The sequence below is a fragment of the Erpetoichthys calabaricus genome, chromosome 3, assembly GCF_900747795.2.
Source record: "Erpetoichthys calabaricus chromosome 3, fErpCal1.3, whole genome shotgun sequence".
Taxonomy (NCBI): Eukaryota; Metazoa; Chordata; class Cladistia; order Polypteriformes; family Polypteridae; genus Erpetoichthys; species Erpetoichthys calabaricus.
Window position 1 is genome coordinate 27,300,829 of NC_041396.2, and position 17,595 is coordinate 27,318,423.

General features: G+C 39.7%; 1 protein-coding gene across 3 annotated transcripts in view; it reads right to left on the reverse strand.

Moving 5' to 3' along the window:
- Window positions 1–17,595, reverse strand: part of etv7 (ETS variant transcription factor 7) — a 126,996-nt gene that overhangs the window by 43,270 nt on the left and 66,131 nt on the right. For all 3 annotated transcript variants that reach the window (XM_028796506.2, XM_028796508.2, XM_028796505.2), the window contains exon 4: window positions 12,394–12,501. In XM_028796506.2, coding sequence (XP_028652339.1) covers window positions 12,394–12,501 — 108 coding nt within the window. The remainder of the gene's footprint in view (window positions 1–12,393; window positions 12,502–17,595) is intronic.

The following is a 17,595-nucleotide window of genomic DNA, read 5'->3' on the forward strand; positions in this document are numbered from 1 at the left end:
TGGGGACAAGATGAGGCAGAATGGAAGAATTTTGAAGGGGCATATAGAGACCAAAGACTGCAGATTTTGATAAGTACAACCATTCAGAGAACCGTAAATCAAGACCAAAGTAGAGATGCAGTAGGAGTAAAATGAGAAACAGAGAACACCGGTCGAATAGCTGCATCCTGAATGAGCTACAGAGGTGTGATAGCAGTTGAAGAAAACCCCACCGGGAGAAAGCTGCAATAGTCCAGCCGAAAGAGAACCAGTGCCTGAGCAAAGGGTTACGTAGTAAGTTAGTGAGCAATGGTCGAATATTCTGAATATTATGAAGAAAGAAACATGATTGGGCCATTGAAGAAATACGTTCAATGCAGGAAAGTAAGGAGTCTTGAGTTACACCAAGATTCCTGACTATAACTGCTGGTAAAAGAGTGACATCTTCAAAAGCAATACTTAGAGAGAAATCTAAAAAAGGAGAAAAGAGGACAAGTACAGCATATCTGACTTTGAAAGCTTCAAGTGATAAGCATTTATCCTTAATGAGATGTCCGAGAGGCCTATGAGTTGTAACAGGGAAATAAGAGGTATGAGATCTCTACATCATTAGCATGGAGGTGCTACTAGAAACCACAAGAAGAAATAACAGAAATAATAATGGCTAAGGAGTGAATATAGAGAGACAAGAGAAGTGGACCCAACACTGATCATTAAAGCATACCTGTGAGGATCAAGAGGGGATCAGGACATAAAAAGAGCCTAAAAAGACATGAGCACCATTCACAAGTTCAATGGGCCAGCATGTTGCTTTTGTCGCCCACCCAGAACTTGTTCCAGTCCTGGTCCCAATGTTATGGGTTGACCCTGTATGAGTGAATGCAGGAATCCCAATGACAGATTGATGTGGAGTAGGCTGTGAACTGAATTAAGTGAATTTAGAAAATTAACTTTTATTTTATACTGGGAGCAGAGGGACAAATATAGCACTAAACAATTAAGATGTGACTGCCTTACTAGACCAATTAAGGGTCTGTTTGAAGCAAATTTAGTGGTTAAACTGTTTTTCACTCCACAGATAGAGGCAATTGAAACAGCATCATGGGTTTATCTCAAGGGACAACTTGGAGACACGTGTGGAAAATGAATGTGTCACCAAATCCTACAGTCATCTTACCACAATGCTATCTAGCAGTCTGTAAGCAGCAGTATTCAAATTATTCACTGCGGTCTGTGCATTCAGTAAGTTTTGCAATGATATGAATAATTTACTTAAATATTCTGCTATATAAAATATACTTCTTCTTCTTCTTGTTCCTCTTCATCTCTTCCCATTTCTATGTGGGACTGATGTGCTTGATCAAACTTCTCCAAACATCTTGGACCTGCATCTCCTCATCAGTCAAGCCCTTTTCCTTCCTATCTTCTTTTACTTTATCATCCACCTCTGCTTTGCCCTCCCTCGCTTTCTCTTCCCTTGTACTTCCAACTCCACCACTGTTGTGTCCACATATTCATTGTTTCTCCTCATTACATGTCCATACCACTTCAACCTACTTTCTTATACTTTCTTAGATATGTCTTCCACTTTGTTGTATCTCTTATTTTCTCATTTCTTATTCTGTCCTATTTTGGAACTCCACATATCCATCTCAGCATTCTCATTTCTGCCACATCTAACTTATTCTCCTGCACTCCTTTAACTGACCATGTCTCAGCTCCATTCATCATTGCTGGTCTTACTATTGTCTTAAAAACCTCACCTTTATCCTTCGCCTTATTTGTTTGATCAAACAATGCTCCTGATACTGTATTCCAATTGTTCCATCCACACTGCACTCTGGGGTTACCTCTGCATCTAGTTTTCCATCATGGGCTACCACTGATCAAAGGTATTTTAATTTATCCACTTTTTTCAATAGCTCTCCCTGCAGGTTAACTTCTGAATCTTGATCATCATTAACCGTCATATATTATGTGTTCTTCCTATTTATCTTCAATCCACTATTTTCTAAAGCCCTTCTCCATTCCCCCAACTTCTTCTACACTTCCTCTTTTCTGGTGCTACACAACACAATGTTATCAGCAAGAAGCCTGCACCAGGATCTCTGGTCTATTATCCCATAATTCATCACACCCATAACCAGGTTAAAGAGGAAAGGACTTCAAGAAGATCCCTGGTACAGACCTAATGGGATCTTGTCTGTTACCCCAACACTGCTTTTAACCCAAGTCCTCACTCCCTCAGACAACAACAACATTTGTTTCTATAACATGTTTTCATGCAAATTATGTTGCTAAAAGTGCTTTAAAAGATGAAGAAAGAAAAAAGAAAAAATATAAAAGTTAGGCAATACTAATTAACCAAAAATAAAGTAAGGTCCAATGGCCAGGGAGGACAGAAAAAAACAAAAAAAAAAACCCAGAGGGCTGGAGAAAAAAACAAAATCTGTAGGGGTTCCATGGCCATGAGACTGCCAAGTCCCCACTAGGCATTCTACCTAACATAAATGATCTAAATCAGTCCTCATGGTTTTCAGGCTTCACGTGGAAGAATTAGGCAATGATGGTCATGTGGACCGATGGTCTTCAATCCATCAATTTAGGGATTGCACGGTGCTTTGATCAGGTGGTGGTGGCGCAGATCGTCAGACATATCCTGGACAATCCTAACAACCTTCTCTAGTCCTCCTTTCCCTCTTATGCACCTTCAGACCTCTTGACATGATGCTTTATCATAAGCCTTCCCCATTAATCAATAAACACCATATACAAAACATTCTTTTTTTTTGTAATGCTTCCCTATGAACTAAATACTGTACTGAATATATTTTACTTCTTATAACACTGGTCAACAAGCATTTTGCTACTGGGATTCTTTCACTTGTACTTTAACAAATTTCACTTGCTGACTCCAAATCTGAAAACCGTTTTTGTCCAGCACGTCCCATTTTTTAGTTATGATGTTCCAGGTCCTGGACAACTAGGGTGACTGGACAGTAAAGGCGATGCGTTTCAGCGTTTAAGAAATAAGTATGGTCTCGAGAAAAGTGAAGCCAAAATTAAGGAAGGTGTTTCTGTTGGCCCTGAAATCCATGAACTGATGCTTGACGATGAGTTCAAAAGGAAACTGAAGCCCACTGAATTAGCACCCTCATTCGTACAGGTTGTCCAGAATTTTCTTGACAGTCACAGAGCAGAGAATTATGATGGAGAATATGCTGAAAGTATATTAGCTTAACGGAAGCCAGAATGTCACTGAAGACAAATTTTTTACATTCTCATCTCGACTTTTTTCCACCAGATCTAGGCGATGACAGCGATGAGTATGGGGAAAGATTATATCAAGACATAAAGGGGAAAATTCACTCCGAGCATGATGAGTGACTACTGTTGGTTCTTGCAAAGAGAGACGGATGTGTAGTACAAACACAAAAGTGAGCGCCTCCAACATTTTTGGGCAGGCTGACCTCACTTTTATATTGAGGTAAATTGACATAAATAACTTAACGTGTCTCTGGTATCATCTTCTGGTTTGTTTTCAGAATAAACACATCAAAACAATTTTGGTGGGACAGAGTCCAAAGTCCAGATATCGTGTTGATATATTGATATTCAAAAGTGTTAAAATGTCAATGATGTGTATTTCAAAAACCTGACGTGCTAGCTTAATTCTGATTTCATATATGAAATCAGTGTATAAACTTAATAAAGAGCTGCTCTGAAGTTCCCAGTAGCAAACAAAAAATATTTTTTTGTAGACCAGTGAATTATATTACATTGCTTGCTTTCTGAGTATACATTCCTGCTCTTTGTTTTCATTACTATGCTCTTTCAGTCTGAGGAAAATATACGAGGGGAAGTCAAAAAGTAAAGGGACATTTGAGAAAAGGGGCATTTATTCTAACGATAGAAATGTGAAACATACCTTATTTTTCTACATAACCTCCCTGGACTTCAATGCACTTTTCCCAACATTTCAAAAGTTTTTTGATTCCGTCGGAAAAAAAGTTTTCGGTTGCATCTGCAACCAATTTTGCACCGCATCAATGACTTCTTCATCACTTGCAAATCTTCTTCCCCTTAGCGCTTCCTTTAATGGTCCAAACATATGAAAATCGCTTGGAGCCAGGTCTGGACTGTATCCATTCTCCATTCGTAGATTTTGCTTCGCGATAAACAGTTGTTACCATACTGTGCTTGCATTCGATGAATGATGTCCGCAGGTTTAACACCTTCCGCAAACAAAAAGCGAATCACTGCCCTCATTTCCTCCTTGGTGCAGATCGACAATGGAACTGTCATGTTTAATGGTCTGCTACACTCCAACGAATAACGCGGAAATAAGAGTTACACGTTGTATAGAAATGTTGGCGACTACACTCATTCAGCGCTGGATACGAGCAGTGTTACCAAACTCTGAAAAGAGAAATTAAAAAAATCCCTTTACTTTTTGAATTCCCCTCGTATATTGAACTGCACCAGGTAAAGCTCTGACAAAGTCATTTGTTCCCCGTGATTTCAGTATAAGGGGGTTAAACACTGAACAGCTTGTTGAACCAAAACAGAGTTAACTTAAAGTTATGAAAAGATGTTACCACGTCTTGGCATTGAGAACTATCATAACAACTGAACGCTGGACAAGCTAGAACATCACAACTACTGACCTGCTTAACTCAGAGACGTTTGAATTGCAGCACTCCATACGTCTAGTTGAATTAGTTGATACGAAAAACAACGTCCCTCAGGGATCATTTCTGTGGGATATCTAACTACCATTTTCAGAAGCACTGTCCAGATCTCTCACTAGGCCTTCTGTAAGCAATAAAACAGAAGGATTCATTCTCTTTTTTTTCATTTTGTTTTATAACATTGAGAACAAAGTTACACTAATAAGCCAAGAGAGTGGGTGTAACATGAACCACACTGCTGACAAGAAAGTCAAAGTCATGCATAAACTCAGCAGGCCAGCACAGGCCCATTACTGGTTTGCATGTTATTCCCCAGATGTCAGGAAGCAAGCACCCACAGAAACAGGAAGCTAAGAACAGAATGAGGTATTTTTGGCATTTGCCAGGAAAACGAGTAATGGGGATTACCGTGAAACAAGTCAGCGGACCAGATGATGGGATGTTTAAATGTTCAGCTGATGACTGACTCCTAAATAGGATTTCTAATTAGTGCAAAACACCCTTGTTAGAAAGGGGATGCACTTTGACAGTTTTTGATTCTTAACTTGGCACTTGCTAGTTTCTTCAGTAGACACTCTACCCTTTACATAAGCAACATTATTAATGCAGTGTAGGTAATGTGTTATGCACACAACCAACAACCACAAACACAAAATAATAATCATTTGAAAATATTATTGATAACTATATTATAATATAAAAAGACAGATTTAAAAAGAAAGATCTTTCTTAGCTGGAGCGAGTAGGCTGATTGGTGATGTGTGAGGACTTTTATTTTATACTTCAAACATGATTGCAGTTGCTTCTTCAGGATGCATGTATTATTTAAGCAAGCTTTCTTGACATTGTATGTGTTGTCTGGATTTTTTCCTTTCTTTTGTTCCGTGGGTTCTACTATTATTCTCTATAAATATTTGCTATTTCAGGGTTTAGAAAATCTCATCTGATGACTGGTGTAGATGTTCATATGCTCCATGGAGCACACCATTGTCAGTGAGTTTGCTAGAGGCTGGCACAAGGTAAGCCATCAAGACTTCTGCAGATGTGGAAGGAAATACCAAGTTGTCAGACCATTGGCCTATTGCGCCATTGTGGCTTTGGTTTTGGTTTGATCTTTCATTTTAACGCTTCTCTGTTTTACTTGTGGTGTTGCTATTTTTTTTTTGTTCAATGGAGCAAGATGGCATAAGGAGGTGCCTAATTCTAGCTCTCATTGGGCCTGGCAAGATGAAACAAGCATCTATACACTCATCCATAGGCCAGGGACTTGGCTTCTGTACTTTGTAGGAGCAAACAGGGAGGTCACAGTTTTTCTGGCGTACCATGCCTCTTGAATGAGTGATTCTAGCTTCAAAACTGTTCTGCCACCTCTCATATGGTATAGTCTTTACTAGACAGTGTCATGAGAAAGATCCATGGCATTGGGAGTTTTAATTTAAAACAGTGCGACTTGGGCTCAATTGAGGAGCTGGACTGCCATGGGGTGTTGTGTGTGGAGTTAGGCTAATTGTTTCATTGGCCAGGTGCTCCACATAGGCACTTCATTGATTGCAAATTAGGGCACTGCACCCACAGGTGGATAGAAAAGGATCCTGAGCAAGTCAAACAGGGAAGGATTGTGGGAAAGAAAGCATAGAGATTAAATTGAAGGAGAAGGAAGAGGCAAGTAGCGTGGTTGACATGGTGTGGCAGTAAGAAGGCAAGTGGTTGGGATTAATGCCCTGTGAGGAGCGTGTAGCTGGCACACACAAAGGCAGTGTTACTCTGGTTGAACATTCCAGGAGCAGGAGCAACCAACCGCTCTGAGTGGGCTCCCACCTGAAGGCTGTGCAGTGATGGAACTGGACTTGTTGGTTCCTACAGACGCCGAGTGATGGTGGTGAAGGACACAAGTCAGGCTTGGGGCACCCCAATGGTGAAAGAATGAGGAAGCTGGGGGTGTAAGCCAATGTGAATATTGACTGCACTTGTCTCTTTGGGCTGAGTAGAACCTGACAGGTGAGCAGCAGAGACATGGAGAAGAAAGAAGCACAGCTGCTTGTATTGCGCTCCTGCCATTGATTTTAAGTCAGTTATATGTATAGATTATTTATTATGGATTTTATAACTTCCAGTTCAGCAGATGTTTTTAATTACAAATTATTTATGGTTTTAATGATTCATTATGGAGGAAGACTTTTTGCACTTGGTGTGTTTGATTGTTGAAGAATAAAAGCATTTTTGCACATTTGCATCTCCCTCCTGCTTGTTTGTTGCCTCATCTGCCCGGCTCATCCCAGTAATATTATCGATGGTTCTGGGTTCAAGGATGTTATAGAAGCTGGAGCCAACCTGGACTGTTCCAGACAGTCTGCATGCAAGAGCGCCTATAGGCAAGAATCTTGAAAGTCATCCTATTGGCCAAATCTGGTGTCTATTTTAAAGAAAATTGAAGTGATTGGCGATTAAATGTTGTGCATGGCTAACAAGAACCAATATGCTCCAAAATAAAGTCTATTGGAAGGAAAATAATGAGTTACAGCTAAATTACAGAACTGAAAAGTATTTTTTAAAATAGAATAAGTAGGAACATCTACTGTACATTGGTGCTGATATATAGTACTGCCCCAGGAACGTCTGGTCACTCTGGTATTAAAGTCACCCAAAATGAAAGTGGATGACAGGCTGTGTGGTTTGGTTGAAATAAGTTTAGATGATGTAAGAAAACCAACATATTCAGAAAAAGAAAAAAGCAAAGATGTCAGGGAGAAAAAAATAGGCAATCCAAAGCTTCAGAAGTCAGTACAACAGGAATACTACTCACATATATACTCATTTATAAGAAACAAATATGTATAAGACACAGAAATCAAATGAATTGACTTCATTTTATATACATTAATACCTTTTATAGTTTTCAGAAAGTCTAATAAATAATCAACACAAACTGTACATACATAGTTGTCCAATAGAAAGCAGTTAAAGAAGAAGAACAATAGGAGTTGTTTCAATTGAAATTAAATATACCTTATTTAACAAACTAAAAGTTTATAATTTCCTTTCTATTCTATGAGCCTAACCAACTGGAGGCATACAGTTTCAGTTCCTCTTTAAATGATACATGGTCTGTTTCTTTTCCTCAAAACATAGTTTTGTGCGTGTGGTACTTTGCCAAAATCTATCATATGACCAAATGAGAATTTTTAATGTAATCATGAATTTATAATATTGGATTTTGAGATTCACACCTGCAACTGGTAACACCACGTATAAGGTAATAATGTTTTACTTGTGTTCCCATTATTGCCAGAATAGCCTTCAGCTCCAATGACTCTGAAATGGTCTAAGCAGGTCTGAAAACTGTTGGATGGATTTGAGGATTTATTATATTATTATGAAATCACCTATAGGGTGCATGAACTACAAGATTGTTGGATTAGGATTCTTCATTTCCATTACTGGGCCGTACCTAATACAAATTTAGGGTACAGGGTGTCTGGAGTTTATACCAGCAAGGCAAGAACTGATCCTAGACAGAGTGCCAGTCCACTGCAGGGTACACTCAGACATACTGGGCACATTTTTCAATTAGAATACAACACTTGTCTTTAGAGTATGAGGATGAATTTGAGAACAAGAAGAAAACCCATTAAGACCAAGGGAACATGTGAAAAAAGTACAGGACAATGACCAAGATAAAATTTGAAACCAGGATTCTGAGATTATCAGGCATCAGCAGCTACACTGTTGCATAAAAAAGACAGTAAGGAACACTTGCAACAGCAAAGGAAAAGTCCATTCAGCCAATATATAAAATTATTTTCCAGTATATAGCCATCCACTTGCAGTACTGGATAATGGGGTAATTATATTTATATGAGATTACCTTTTAGAAAAATATCTGCTTGCAAAATACAGTAAATTCATCTTAAATAAAAAGTGTCCTAACTAGAGTAACAAAATAACTTTGTAACATTCTTGGACAATTTACGCTTAACAAGTTTAAAGCTGTATCCCTGTGTCTTGATGAACTCATTTTAAAATAACAGTCTCGATCCACTGGACTAATTCACCTCATAATGTTCAACACTTCAATCATGTCTTCTCTTAATCTTCTTTTGCTTAAACTGAAAAGGTTCACCTCATAATTTATCCCCTGTTGCCCTGGGATTAGCCTTGCTGTTCGTCTTTGGACTTTTTCTAATGCTGCTATGTCCTTTGTGTAGCCTGGGGGCCAAAACTGCACCCAGTACTCCAGATGAGGTCTCACCAGTGTGTGAAAAAGGTTGAGCAGAACCTCCTGTGACTTGTACTCCACACGTCAAGGCGCTATATAACCTGACATTCTGTTAGCCTTCTTAATGGCTTCTGAACACTGTCTGGAATTTGATGTTGTGTAGTTGTGTAGTTTTAGTTGCAGTGTTGAGTTCACCATGACTTCTAAATCCTTCTTATGAGGTGTGCTTTTGATTTTCAGACCCAATATTTTGATTTCTTATGTGTAACTAGCCAACCCGCGGCGTAGCATACGCCGCATAATTATGTATTGATGGGTGAACACTTCCTGAAAGACAAAGTTGTCCAAATGGGGTTGGTTTTGAGGATACGACTGTAGGTGAATGAAAAGATGGAACTCTGGAGTGCGTCTTGCTTGCCATGGACTTAGTGAATTATATATATAGATAGTTTACATTTACTAACATCTGCCACAAATCTATCTAAGCCTGTATCCAAGTCCCTGTATCCAAGTCCCTCTGTAATGATTCAATTAGATTCCAGCTTATCAGCCACTGCACCTAGCTTGGTGTCACCTGCAGACGTAACCAGCTTTTTACTTATATTCCTATCCAAATCATTTATATATATATATATATATATATATATATATATATATATATATATATATATTAAAAGCTAGCTTTTCCCTGTGACACCGCCCACGTAGTATTGAAATAGGGTAGTGAGGAGGGTCCTGCCCAACTTCCCACTCCTGACGCCATGCTTCCCCATCCCCTTGTCCTGCAGTCTCTGTCGCAAATATATAGCTCCTGCAAATGAACTATGATTCTTAGTGCGATGAGAGAAATCAACTGGAATATTCAAGCAAATTATAGAAAAAAACCTGATCTAAATCTGTTAAGTATTTCTCTTGTTTGCCAGCTTAGCGGAGGTAAGATACTCCTTGAGGCTGGCGCGTGAGTGAGGAGGGCCCCGTTTCCCTCCCCTCGGCCCGCTGAATCTCTCTTGGATTCGCACAAATAAGTTGGTACCGCAAGCAAACTATGATACTTAGCGCGATGAGAAAAGTTAAAAAATCAATATTCAAGAAAATTATAGTACAGTAATCCCTCCTCCATTGCGGGGGTTGCGTTCCAGAGCCACCCGCGAAATAAGAAAATCCGCGAAGTAGAAACCATATGTTTATATGGCTATTTTTAGATTGTCATGCTTGGGTCACAGATTTGCGCAGAAACACAGGAGGTTGTAGAGAGACAGGAACGTTATTCAAACACTGCAAACAAACATTTGTCCCTTTTTCAAAAGTTTAAACTGTGCTCCATGACAAGACAGAGATGACAGTTCTGTCTCACAATTAAAAGAATGCAAACATATCTTCCTCTTCAAAGGAGTGCGCGTCAGGGGCACAGAATGTCACATAGATAGAGAAAACAATCTCTAGCAAACAAATCAATAGGGCTGTTTGGCCTTTAAGCAAGCGAAGCACCGCGGCACAAAGCTGTTGAAGGTGGCAGCTCACACCCCCTCCGTCAGGAGCAGACAAAGAGAGAGACAGAGAGAGAGATAGAGAGAGAGAGACAGAGCTTGGTTTTCAGTCAAAAATCAATACGTGCCCTTCGAGCTTTTAAGTAGGCGAAGCACCGTGCAGCATGTCGTTTCAGGAAGCAGCTGCACAAAAGATAGCAACGTGAAGATAATCTTTCAACATTTTTAGACGAGCGTCCGTATCGTCTAGGTGTGCGAACAGCCCCCCTGCTTAATCCCCATACGTCAGGATCAGAGAAAGTCTGCGCAAGAGAGAGATAGAGAAAAGTAAGCAATCTAGCTTCTCAGCCATCTGCCAATAGCGTCCCTTGTATGAAATTAACTGGGCAAACCAACTGAGGAAGCATGTACCAGAAATTAAAAGACGCATTGTCCGCAGAAATCCGCGAACCAGCAAAAAATCTGCGATATATATTTAAATATGGTTACATATAAAATCCGCGATGGAGTGAAGCCGTGAAAGGCGAAGCTTGATATAGCGAGGGATCACTGTAGTTCTTTTGTGAAAAGCAGACAGACTTTGGATTTTATATATATAGAGATAAGCAGCGACCCTAGCACTAACCCTTGAGGAAACTGATTTTGTTAGAGTTTCTGACATCATCATCCTCTGCTTTGTGTGTACTGTGTTTAATCCAACTCTGCACCCAATCACATGCTACACCCTGAACTCCAACTTCTTTTAGTTTGATGCCCAACCTCTCAAGTAGGACCTTATCAAGTGGTTTTTGAAAATCAAGATAAAAAATATCACATGCACCATTCTGGTTGTATCCTTTTGTTGTTACCTCATACCTCAGAGAATTCCAGCATGTTAGTAAAAGACCACTCTTGTTTGAACCCATGTTATCTGTTCGGTAGGACTCCTGCTTTAGCCCTGTGTTGTTCTTTATCATTGTGTGTGTTTATTTTGGGTTCTTTTAGTAAACATTTCCTAAGATGCTTTTGTCATTTTCCATTTAGATGTATGTGTGAGCTTCCATATGATAGTCAGTTTTCTGAAATCAAAAGGTGACAATGAGCATGACAACTGTGATACTTAATGTACAATCTAATGGAGTCATTGCACAATGACTTTTGGGAAATTTGATGGTGACATCAGAAATTCAGGTTGTGAGACTGCTCACAATACAAGACAGCCCACTGAAATTTGTGACATGACTGAAATTCTTCCAGTCGTACAACAGCCCAATTGTAAGATGCAATCAGGCATTGCAAACCCTTTCATATTGCACATGAGACAATGATCGATGAAATTCTGGGTGATTCAGAAAATCATTTAGTGACTACAAGTCAGGATTTAAAATTGTGCCAAATTCGCACAGTATTCACCTGTACTCTTTAACAGAACCCAATGTACCTACAAAAAAATACCTACACTGACAAAGAATTAAAACAAGAAATCTTAGTCCAAAATTAAATTTCAAACCTGAAAAGGTAATAATTTTTTGTCTTTTTGTTTGCAAGTTTGAATTTTGATTAAGAAAACATAGTTAGACACTGTTTAGTCGATCTGATTCCATTACCTGGGTAGTTAACAGTTGAATTTTCTTATCTGTTTTTTCCACTCTTGTTTTATTTCATTTTCTTGTCATTTTCATTCACCATTGTTAGGTGACAGTGAATCAAGTGGTGGTCTTAAAAGAAACTGGCAATACTATCCTGCATTGCATTATAATGGTTATTTGTTAAGATTTTCAATCTCCTCCTCCATCCTGCATCCCTTAAGTGGGTCCAAATCTTACTTTTTTAGCATGGAAACCCATTACAGTATAGAAACGCTGGTTTTGATCTTTTCAGATATTGTTCTTATTTCTTACATTATCCAGATTTGTTAAATATTAGAGTGGAAGTGAAATATATTACTAGACACTCAACTGTCTTTCCAGCCTTTGTGGTGGAGGCTTATAGTGGATATGAGAAAATGTTAGGAGACTTGACCATTAGACCTGCTGCTTACCCTCCATGACTGGGCAATTCGGAGGCGTTGACAGGTTCATTAGTGACTTGCACACCATGGCCCTCCTCTGGAGTATGACATGCTGCAGGAGTTCATAGAGGACATCACCTGGACAACAAAAACAGAAGGATCAGTTAAACTTGAAGCAGTTTTGTACCTTTAAACAACTATTTGACCATAAGTGACATCGTTTTTATCTTCTAAAGTCTAAGAAATGCTAAACCTACTTGATTTAATTCAGGGGGTTAAGCAGTTCCCATCTACACAGGGTTCAAAGTAGGAACCAAATGTGGATGGGATATCATTCTCTCACAAGGTAGAGCTTTCTAAAACCTTTATGCATTCTTTCTTTCTCATGAAAAAGGTTAAGGAAGAAGCAAGAAATTCAGAAACAACATTAATTAGAATTTGCAATATTTGATCTGAAAGTTGAAAGTCAACAGGAAAGCCTTCAATTTTTACTATATCTTTCACATCCTAGTTTTATATGAAACTCTCAGTACAGACAACACCTCTCTTCTTAACTCTTCTTCATTAAAAAATTAAGGTGTAAATGAAATGACTGTTAACTGACACAATGTGTTTGAGGAGGGTAATGGACAGGGCCTCTTCAGATAGGCTCCGGCTCTCTAAAACAATGTATTGGACAATGTTTGTTGAAAAATGGAAGGAGAAAAATAATATTTCTGATAATGTTTTTTTGTCACCTTGCCCACTGCATTTGACATACTTTCTTTAGATCCATTCTGCCACATATTTTAAATTGCATACTTACTTTATTCATTGTCACACATGTGCACTATGGAGGCAGGCTAAGGGCTTAACTGAGGGCAGAAAATGAGGGCAGGGTCTGACAATGTGTACGAACATTTCTTCTTCTTCTTCTGCAGATCTCCTGAACAGAAGCCCACTAAAACTTCAGCAGGTCCTGCATTCCCTGACCTCGTTTCCGGCTTGATCCCTCACGAACCTGCCTCTTACTCCCCACAGCTATAAAAACCAAGCACATTCCCTTCTATGTCTGTCCCTGTTTTGACACCGACCCAGACGCTACTCTGGAGTTAATATTTCATTTTTTGTGGAATTATTTGCATTATATGGGGTGAATCCCCAACTGTTTATCTGCTTCTTGTCTCTTGTTTTACATTATACTATCCCAAAGAGGGGCAAAATTATAGCAATTCTCTTACCATCTGTAATACAAAGGAGGCCAGAATATTGGAAATAAAAAACAAGAATCTTTATATATAATATGTAACCGTGGCTGTTCGTTCGTCTGTCCAGGATTTTAAATCAACTGTAGCTCGCAAACCGTTTGACCTATTGTCCTGAAATTTGGTACACATATACTACGTGATTTCTACTATCCGCATCCAGGGTTGATGATTGACCTCCAAGGTTATTCCTCTTTTTATTTTTATTTTATTGTAGAATCAACTCTCGGCAGACTCGCAGCAGGGAGGCCGTGTGGCGCATGCGTACGGGCGCTGTTCTCATTACCTACCACCTTCGCTAATCATTCTTGAGGCAGATTGAAGACTTAAGTGCCAGCTTAAGTGAAAAATTAAAGAAAACATGGTAAGTAATTGCAACACAAACACTGACTTAATCAGTTTTAACGCAAAAAGATGCAGACGAAAGAAGAGAAGAAGAAAAGGGCCGCTAGGGTAGAGAAAAGAAGAGCTGCCCAGGAAGCAGCAAGTGCATCAACCTCTGAGCAAACGAATGCTAAATGTACAGAGAAAGAGAATGAAAACTAGGAATGCTCAAATCAAGTGTAACATGCAGTGCGCGTTACTGGTTTATAAAATAAATAAAAGGGAAAAAATAAGGAAAAATAGAATAGACTGCAAACATCAGAAAGCTTCAGTCCTCCAGTGAATACTCATAGAGAAGGTGAACTGCATGTCTACTGAAAAGTGTTGCCTTACCAATTTGCACACTATGAGTATTAGCATTTGGTTTGGGATGTTGTTAGGAACTACGGTGGGCTGGCGCCCTGCCCGGGATTTGTTCCCTGCCTTGCGCCCTGTGTTGGCTGGGATTGGCTCCAGCAGACCCCCGTGACTCTGTGTTTGGATTCAGCGGGTTGGAAAATGGATGGATGGATGTTGTTAGGAAGCATTGAATGACCTGATAGCAGCGGGCAGAAAAGTGTACAGAGGTACTTCTTAGTACACCATGGTGGAATGAGCCTGTGGCTAGAATCACTCAAATTAAGAACCTATTGGTGGAGATTTTTCATGATAGCACCCAACTTTGCCACCTTTCCCTCTTCCACAACAGCTTCCAGTATGTCCAGGGTTAGCCCTGTGATGGAGCAGGTCTTCCTGATAAGTTTGTACAGGCATTGCCCTTCTTTTGAGCTCAGGTTTCTTCCTCAGGAGACCATAGCATTGAACAACACACTGTCTACTAGAGACTGATAGAGTATTTCCAGCAGCTTGCTGCATACATCAAAAGACCTAATTGTCCTTCAGAATATACAGAATGCATCTGAATTTCCCCATGGGTTAATAAACCTTCCACCAAATTACTAGAATCACTTTTGGGGTCAGGGCAGCCCCACTTATAATAGAAGAACCAGATTTGTGTGTCCTTTGCGGCTAACCAATCTGCATCCCATGGCTGATTTACACCATAAGTGCACACCATTTTCACACTTGCATACACTATATCACATTTTAAAACTTTGATCAGGCTCAATAGGATACCAAATAAAGGATGGCATAGTAACATGAAATGTGATTTAATGTCCTATAATAATCCACATGCATGGTACGGATTAGGCATTGTTATAAAATGTAAAGTGTAAGCATTCATGAAAATGGCTCTGCTTTTGGCACCAACCTCACATCCAGTGTTACTTCTTATAACTTTGAAATGGAGAAATTTGACCAAGTCTTAGTATAGAGCTCATTAAATGTCACTTATAAATTACAAACGTATATACTACTTTCAGTTTACAAGTTTTAATTCTTGTAGTACAATCAGGGCCCATGGTGATGTAATCCTGTGCATCATGGTGGCATTGTGGTTAATACTAGTGTCTCACATCTCCGGTGGCCTTGGTTCAAGTCTGGACACTGTCTATTTGGGGTTTATATTTTGTTTTCATACTGTATATATCTGGGTTTTCTCCAGGTACTCCAAGTTTACCTTCTGAATCCTAGTGATCGCATGTCTGGTAACCAGTGAGTGTGCCTTGCAATGGACTACCGCCATGCCCAGGAATGGTTGAAACTATGTTCATTCCAACCCATTTCTTAATTAGTGACCAGCTTTTGCTGCTAATTAACTTCTTTACCCTTCATTTTAAATGACTTATTCTTTAAGATTCAGTCCTCTGAATTGCTTCATTTTTTTTCCTTAAAGTATTAATTAAATCCATTATTTCATTCCATGGCTTGTTGGTGCTCTCCTTCTGCCACAGCAGACATTTCCAAAACTGTCACTTTTCTTCTTTTTAGAAAACCATGAAAATGTTTTGTGGACCTGATCAGATCAACAATACTGAGACCTTCACCTTTCTTTATTTTCCAATAATGTATGACGGACACACGTTGTTGCGTCAAGCGTTGGCTCGTTTTGTATCTCATGATTGTTTGGCTGCTAATTAAGGAAAAATAGAAGCAATTAAGGGGTCTTAGTCTAAAATAGCAACTCAATTAAAATTTAGACAAATTAGTTCATTAGTAGCAAAAACTGGTCACTAATTAAGAAAAGGGTTAGAATAAAAACCTAAACCTAAATTAGCGTTAGATGTAGCATACGAAGATATGGCACTGCATCAGGCATACAGTAGTCCTATTGAATACTATCCGTATCGAAATGTCTCTTACCCCAGAAAAGTATAAATAAAATCCATCCATCCATCCATTTTCCAACCCGCTGAATCCGAACACAGGGTCACGGGGGTCTGCTGGAGCCAATCCCAGCCAACACAGGAAGCAATCCCGGGCAGGGTGCCAACCCACCACAGGACACACACAAACACACCCACACACCAAGCACACACTAGGGCCAATTTAGAATCGCCAATCCACCTAACCTGCATGTCTTTGGACTGTGGGAGGAAACCGGAGCACCCGGAGGAAACCCACGCAGACACGGGGAGAACATGCAAACTCCACGCAGGGAGGACCCGGGAAGCGAACCCAGGTCCCCAGGTCTCTCAACTGCGAGGCAACAGCGCTACCCACTGCGCCACCGTGCCGCCATAAATAAAATCCACTTTTTAAAAATAAAAAATAACAATAAAAGCTTGAATTCTAACTGAACTGCCAACTTTTTAAAATGAAGCTTAACACAGCTACTAAGTTATGTGTGTGGAGTTTTTGCTGTTCAGTAAAAACAGTTTTTAGGATGTGTAGCAACATCCATCCATTATCCAACCCGCTATATCCTAACTACAGGGTCACGGAGGTCTGCTGGAGCCAATCCCAGCCAGCACAGGGTGCAAGGCAGGAACGAACCCCGGGCAGAGCACCAGCCCACCGCAGGACACACACACACACCAAGCACACACTAGGGACAATTTAGAATCACCAATCCATTTAACCTGCATGTCTTTGGACTGTGGGAGGAAACCAGAGAACCCGGAGGAAACCCACGCAGACACGGGGAGAACATGCAAACTCCACACAGGGAGGATCCAGCGCTACCACTGTGCCACCATGCTGCCCCATGTAGCAACATATAATATATTAATAATAGTTATTAATTTATCAATATTTATTTTATTCAGTGCTTTGCAAATAAAACACCTGTAAGAGGAGTCACACAAAGCAAATATAAGTACAAGAAAAAATACAAGATAATTCAGTGCAGGATAAATTACAAGGAAACAAACCTGGGAGAGTCTACATAAGTAAACAGAAAGTGACACCATGGGGAGTTAAGAGAGCAGATGGACAACACGATAGAAATCAGATTGAGTGTGGTAGAGTCAAATACATAATGATGTTGTAGGAATCACTATTTAAACATAAAGAGACAAAGAGTGAGTTTTAAAGTGTGACTGGGAAAGGACCTGTGACAGAGTTTCATATTCTGCCCAAGGATTGAAGGTGTGGGAGCCATAAAGCTAAATGTGTGCTGATGCAGAGTTCCACACTTTAGAGTAATAAGGAGACAGAGGACACAGGACGTAGTGTGTATGGCAGGGCAGTATAAGGCAATAGGGAATCCAGTTACTGTACT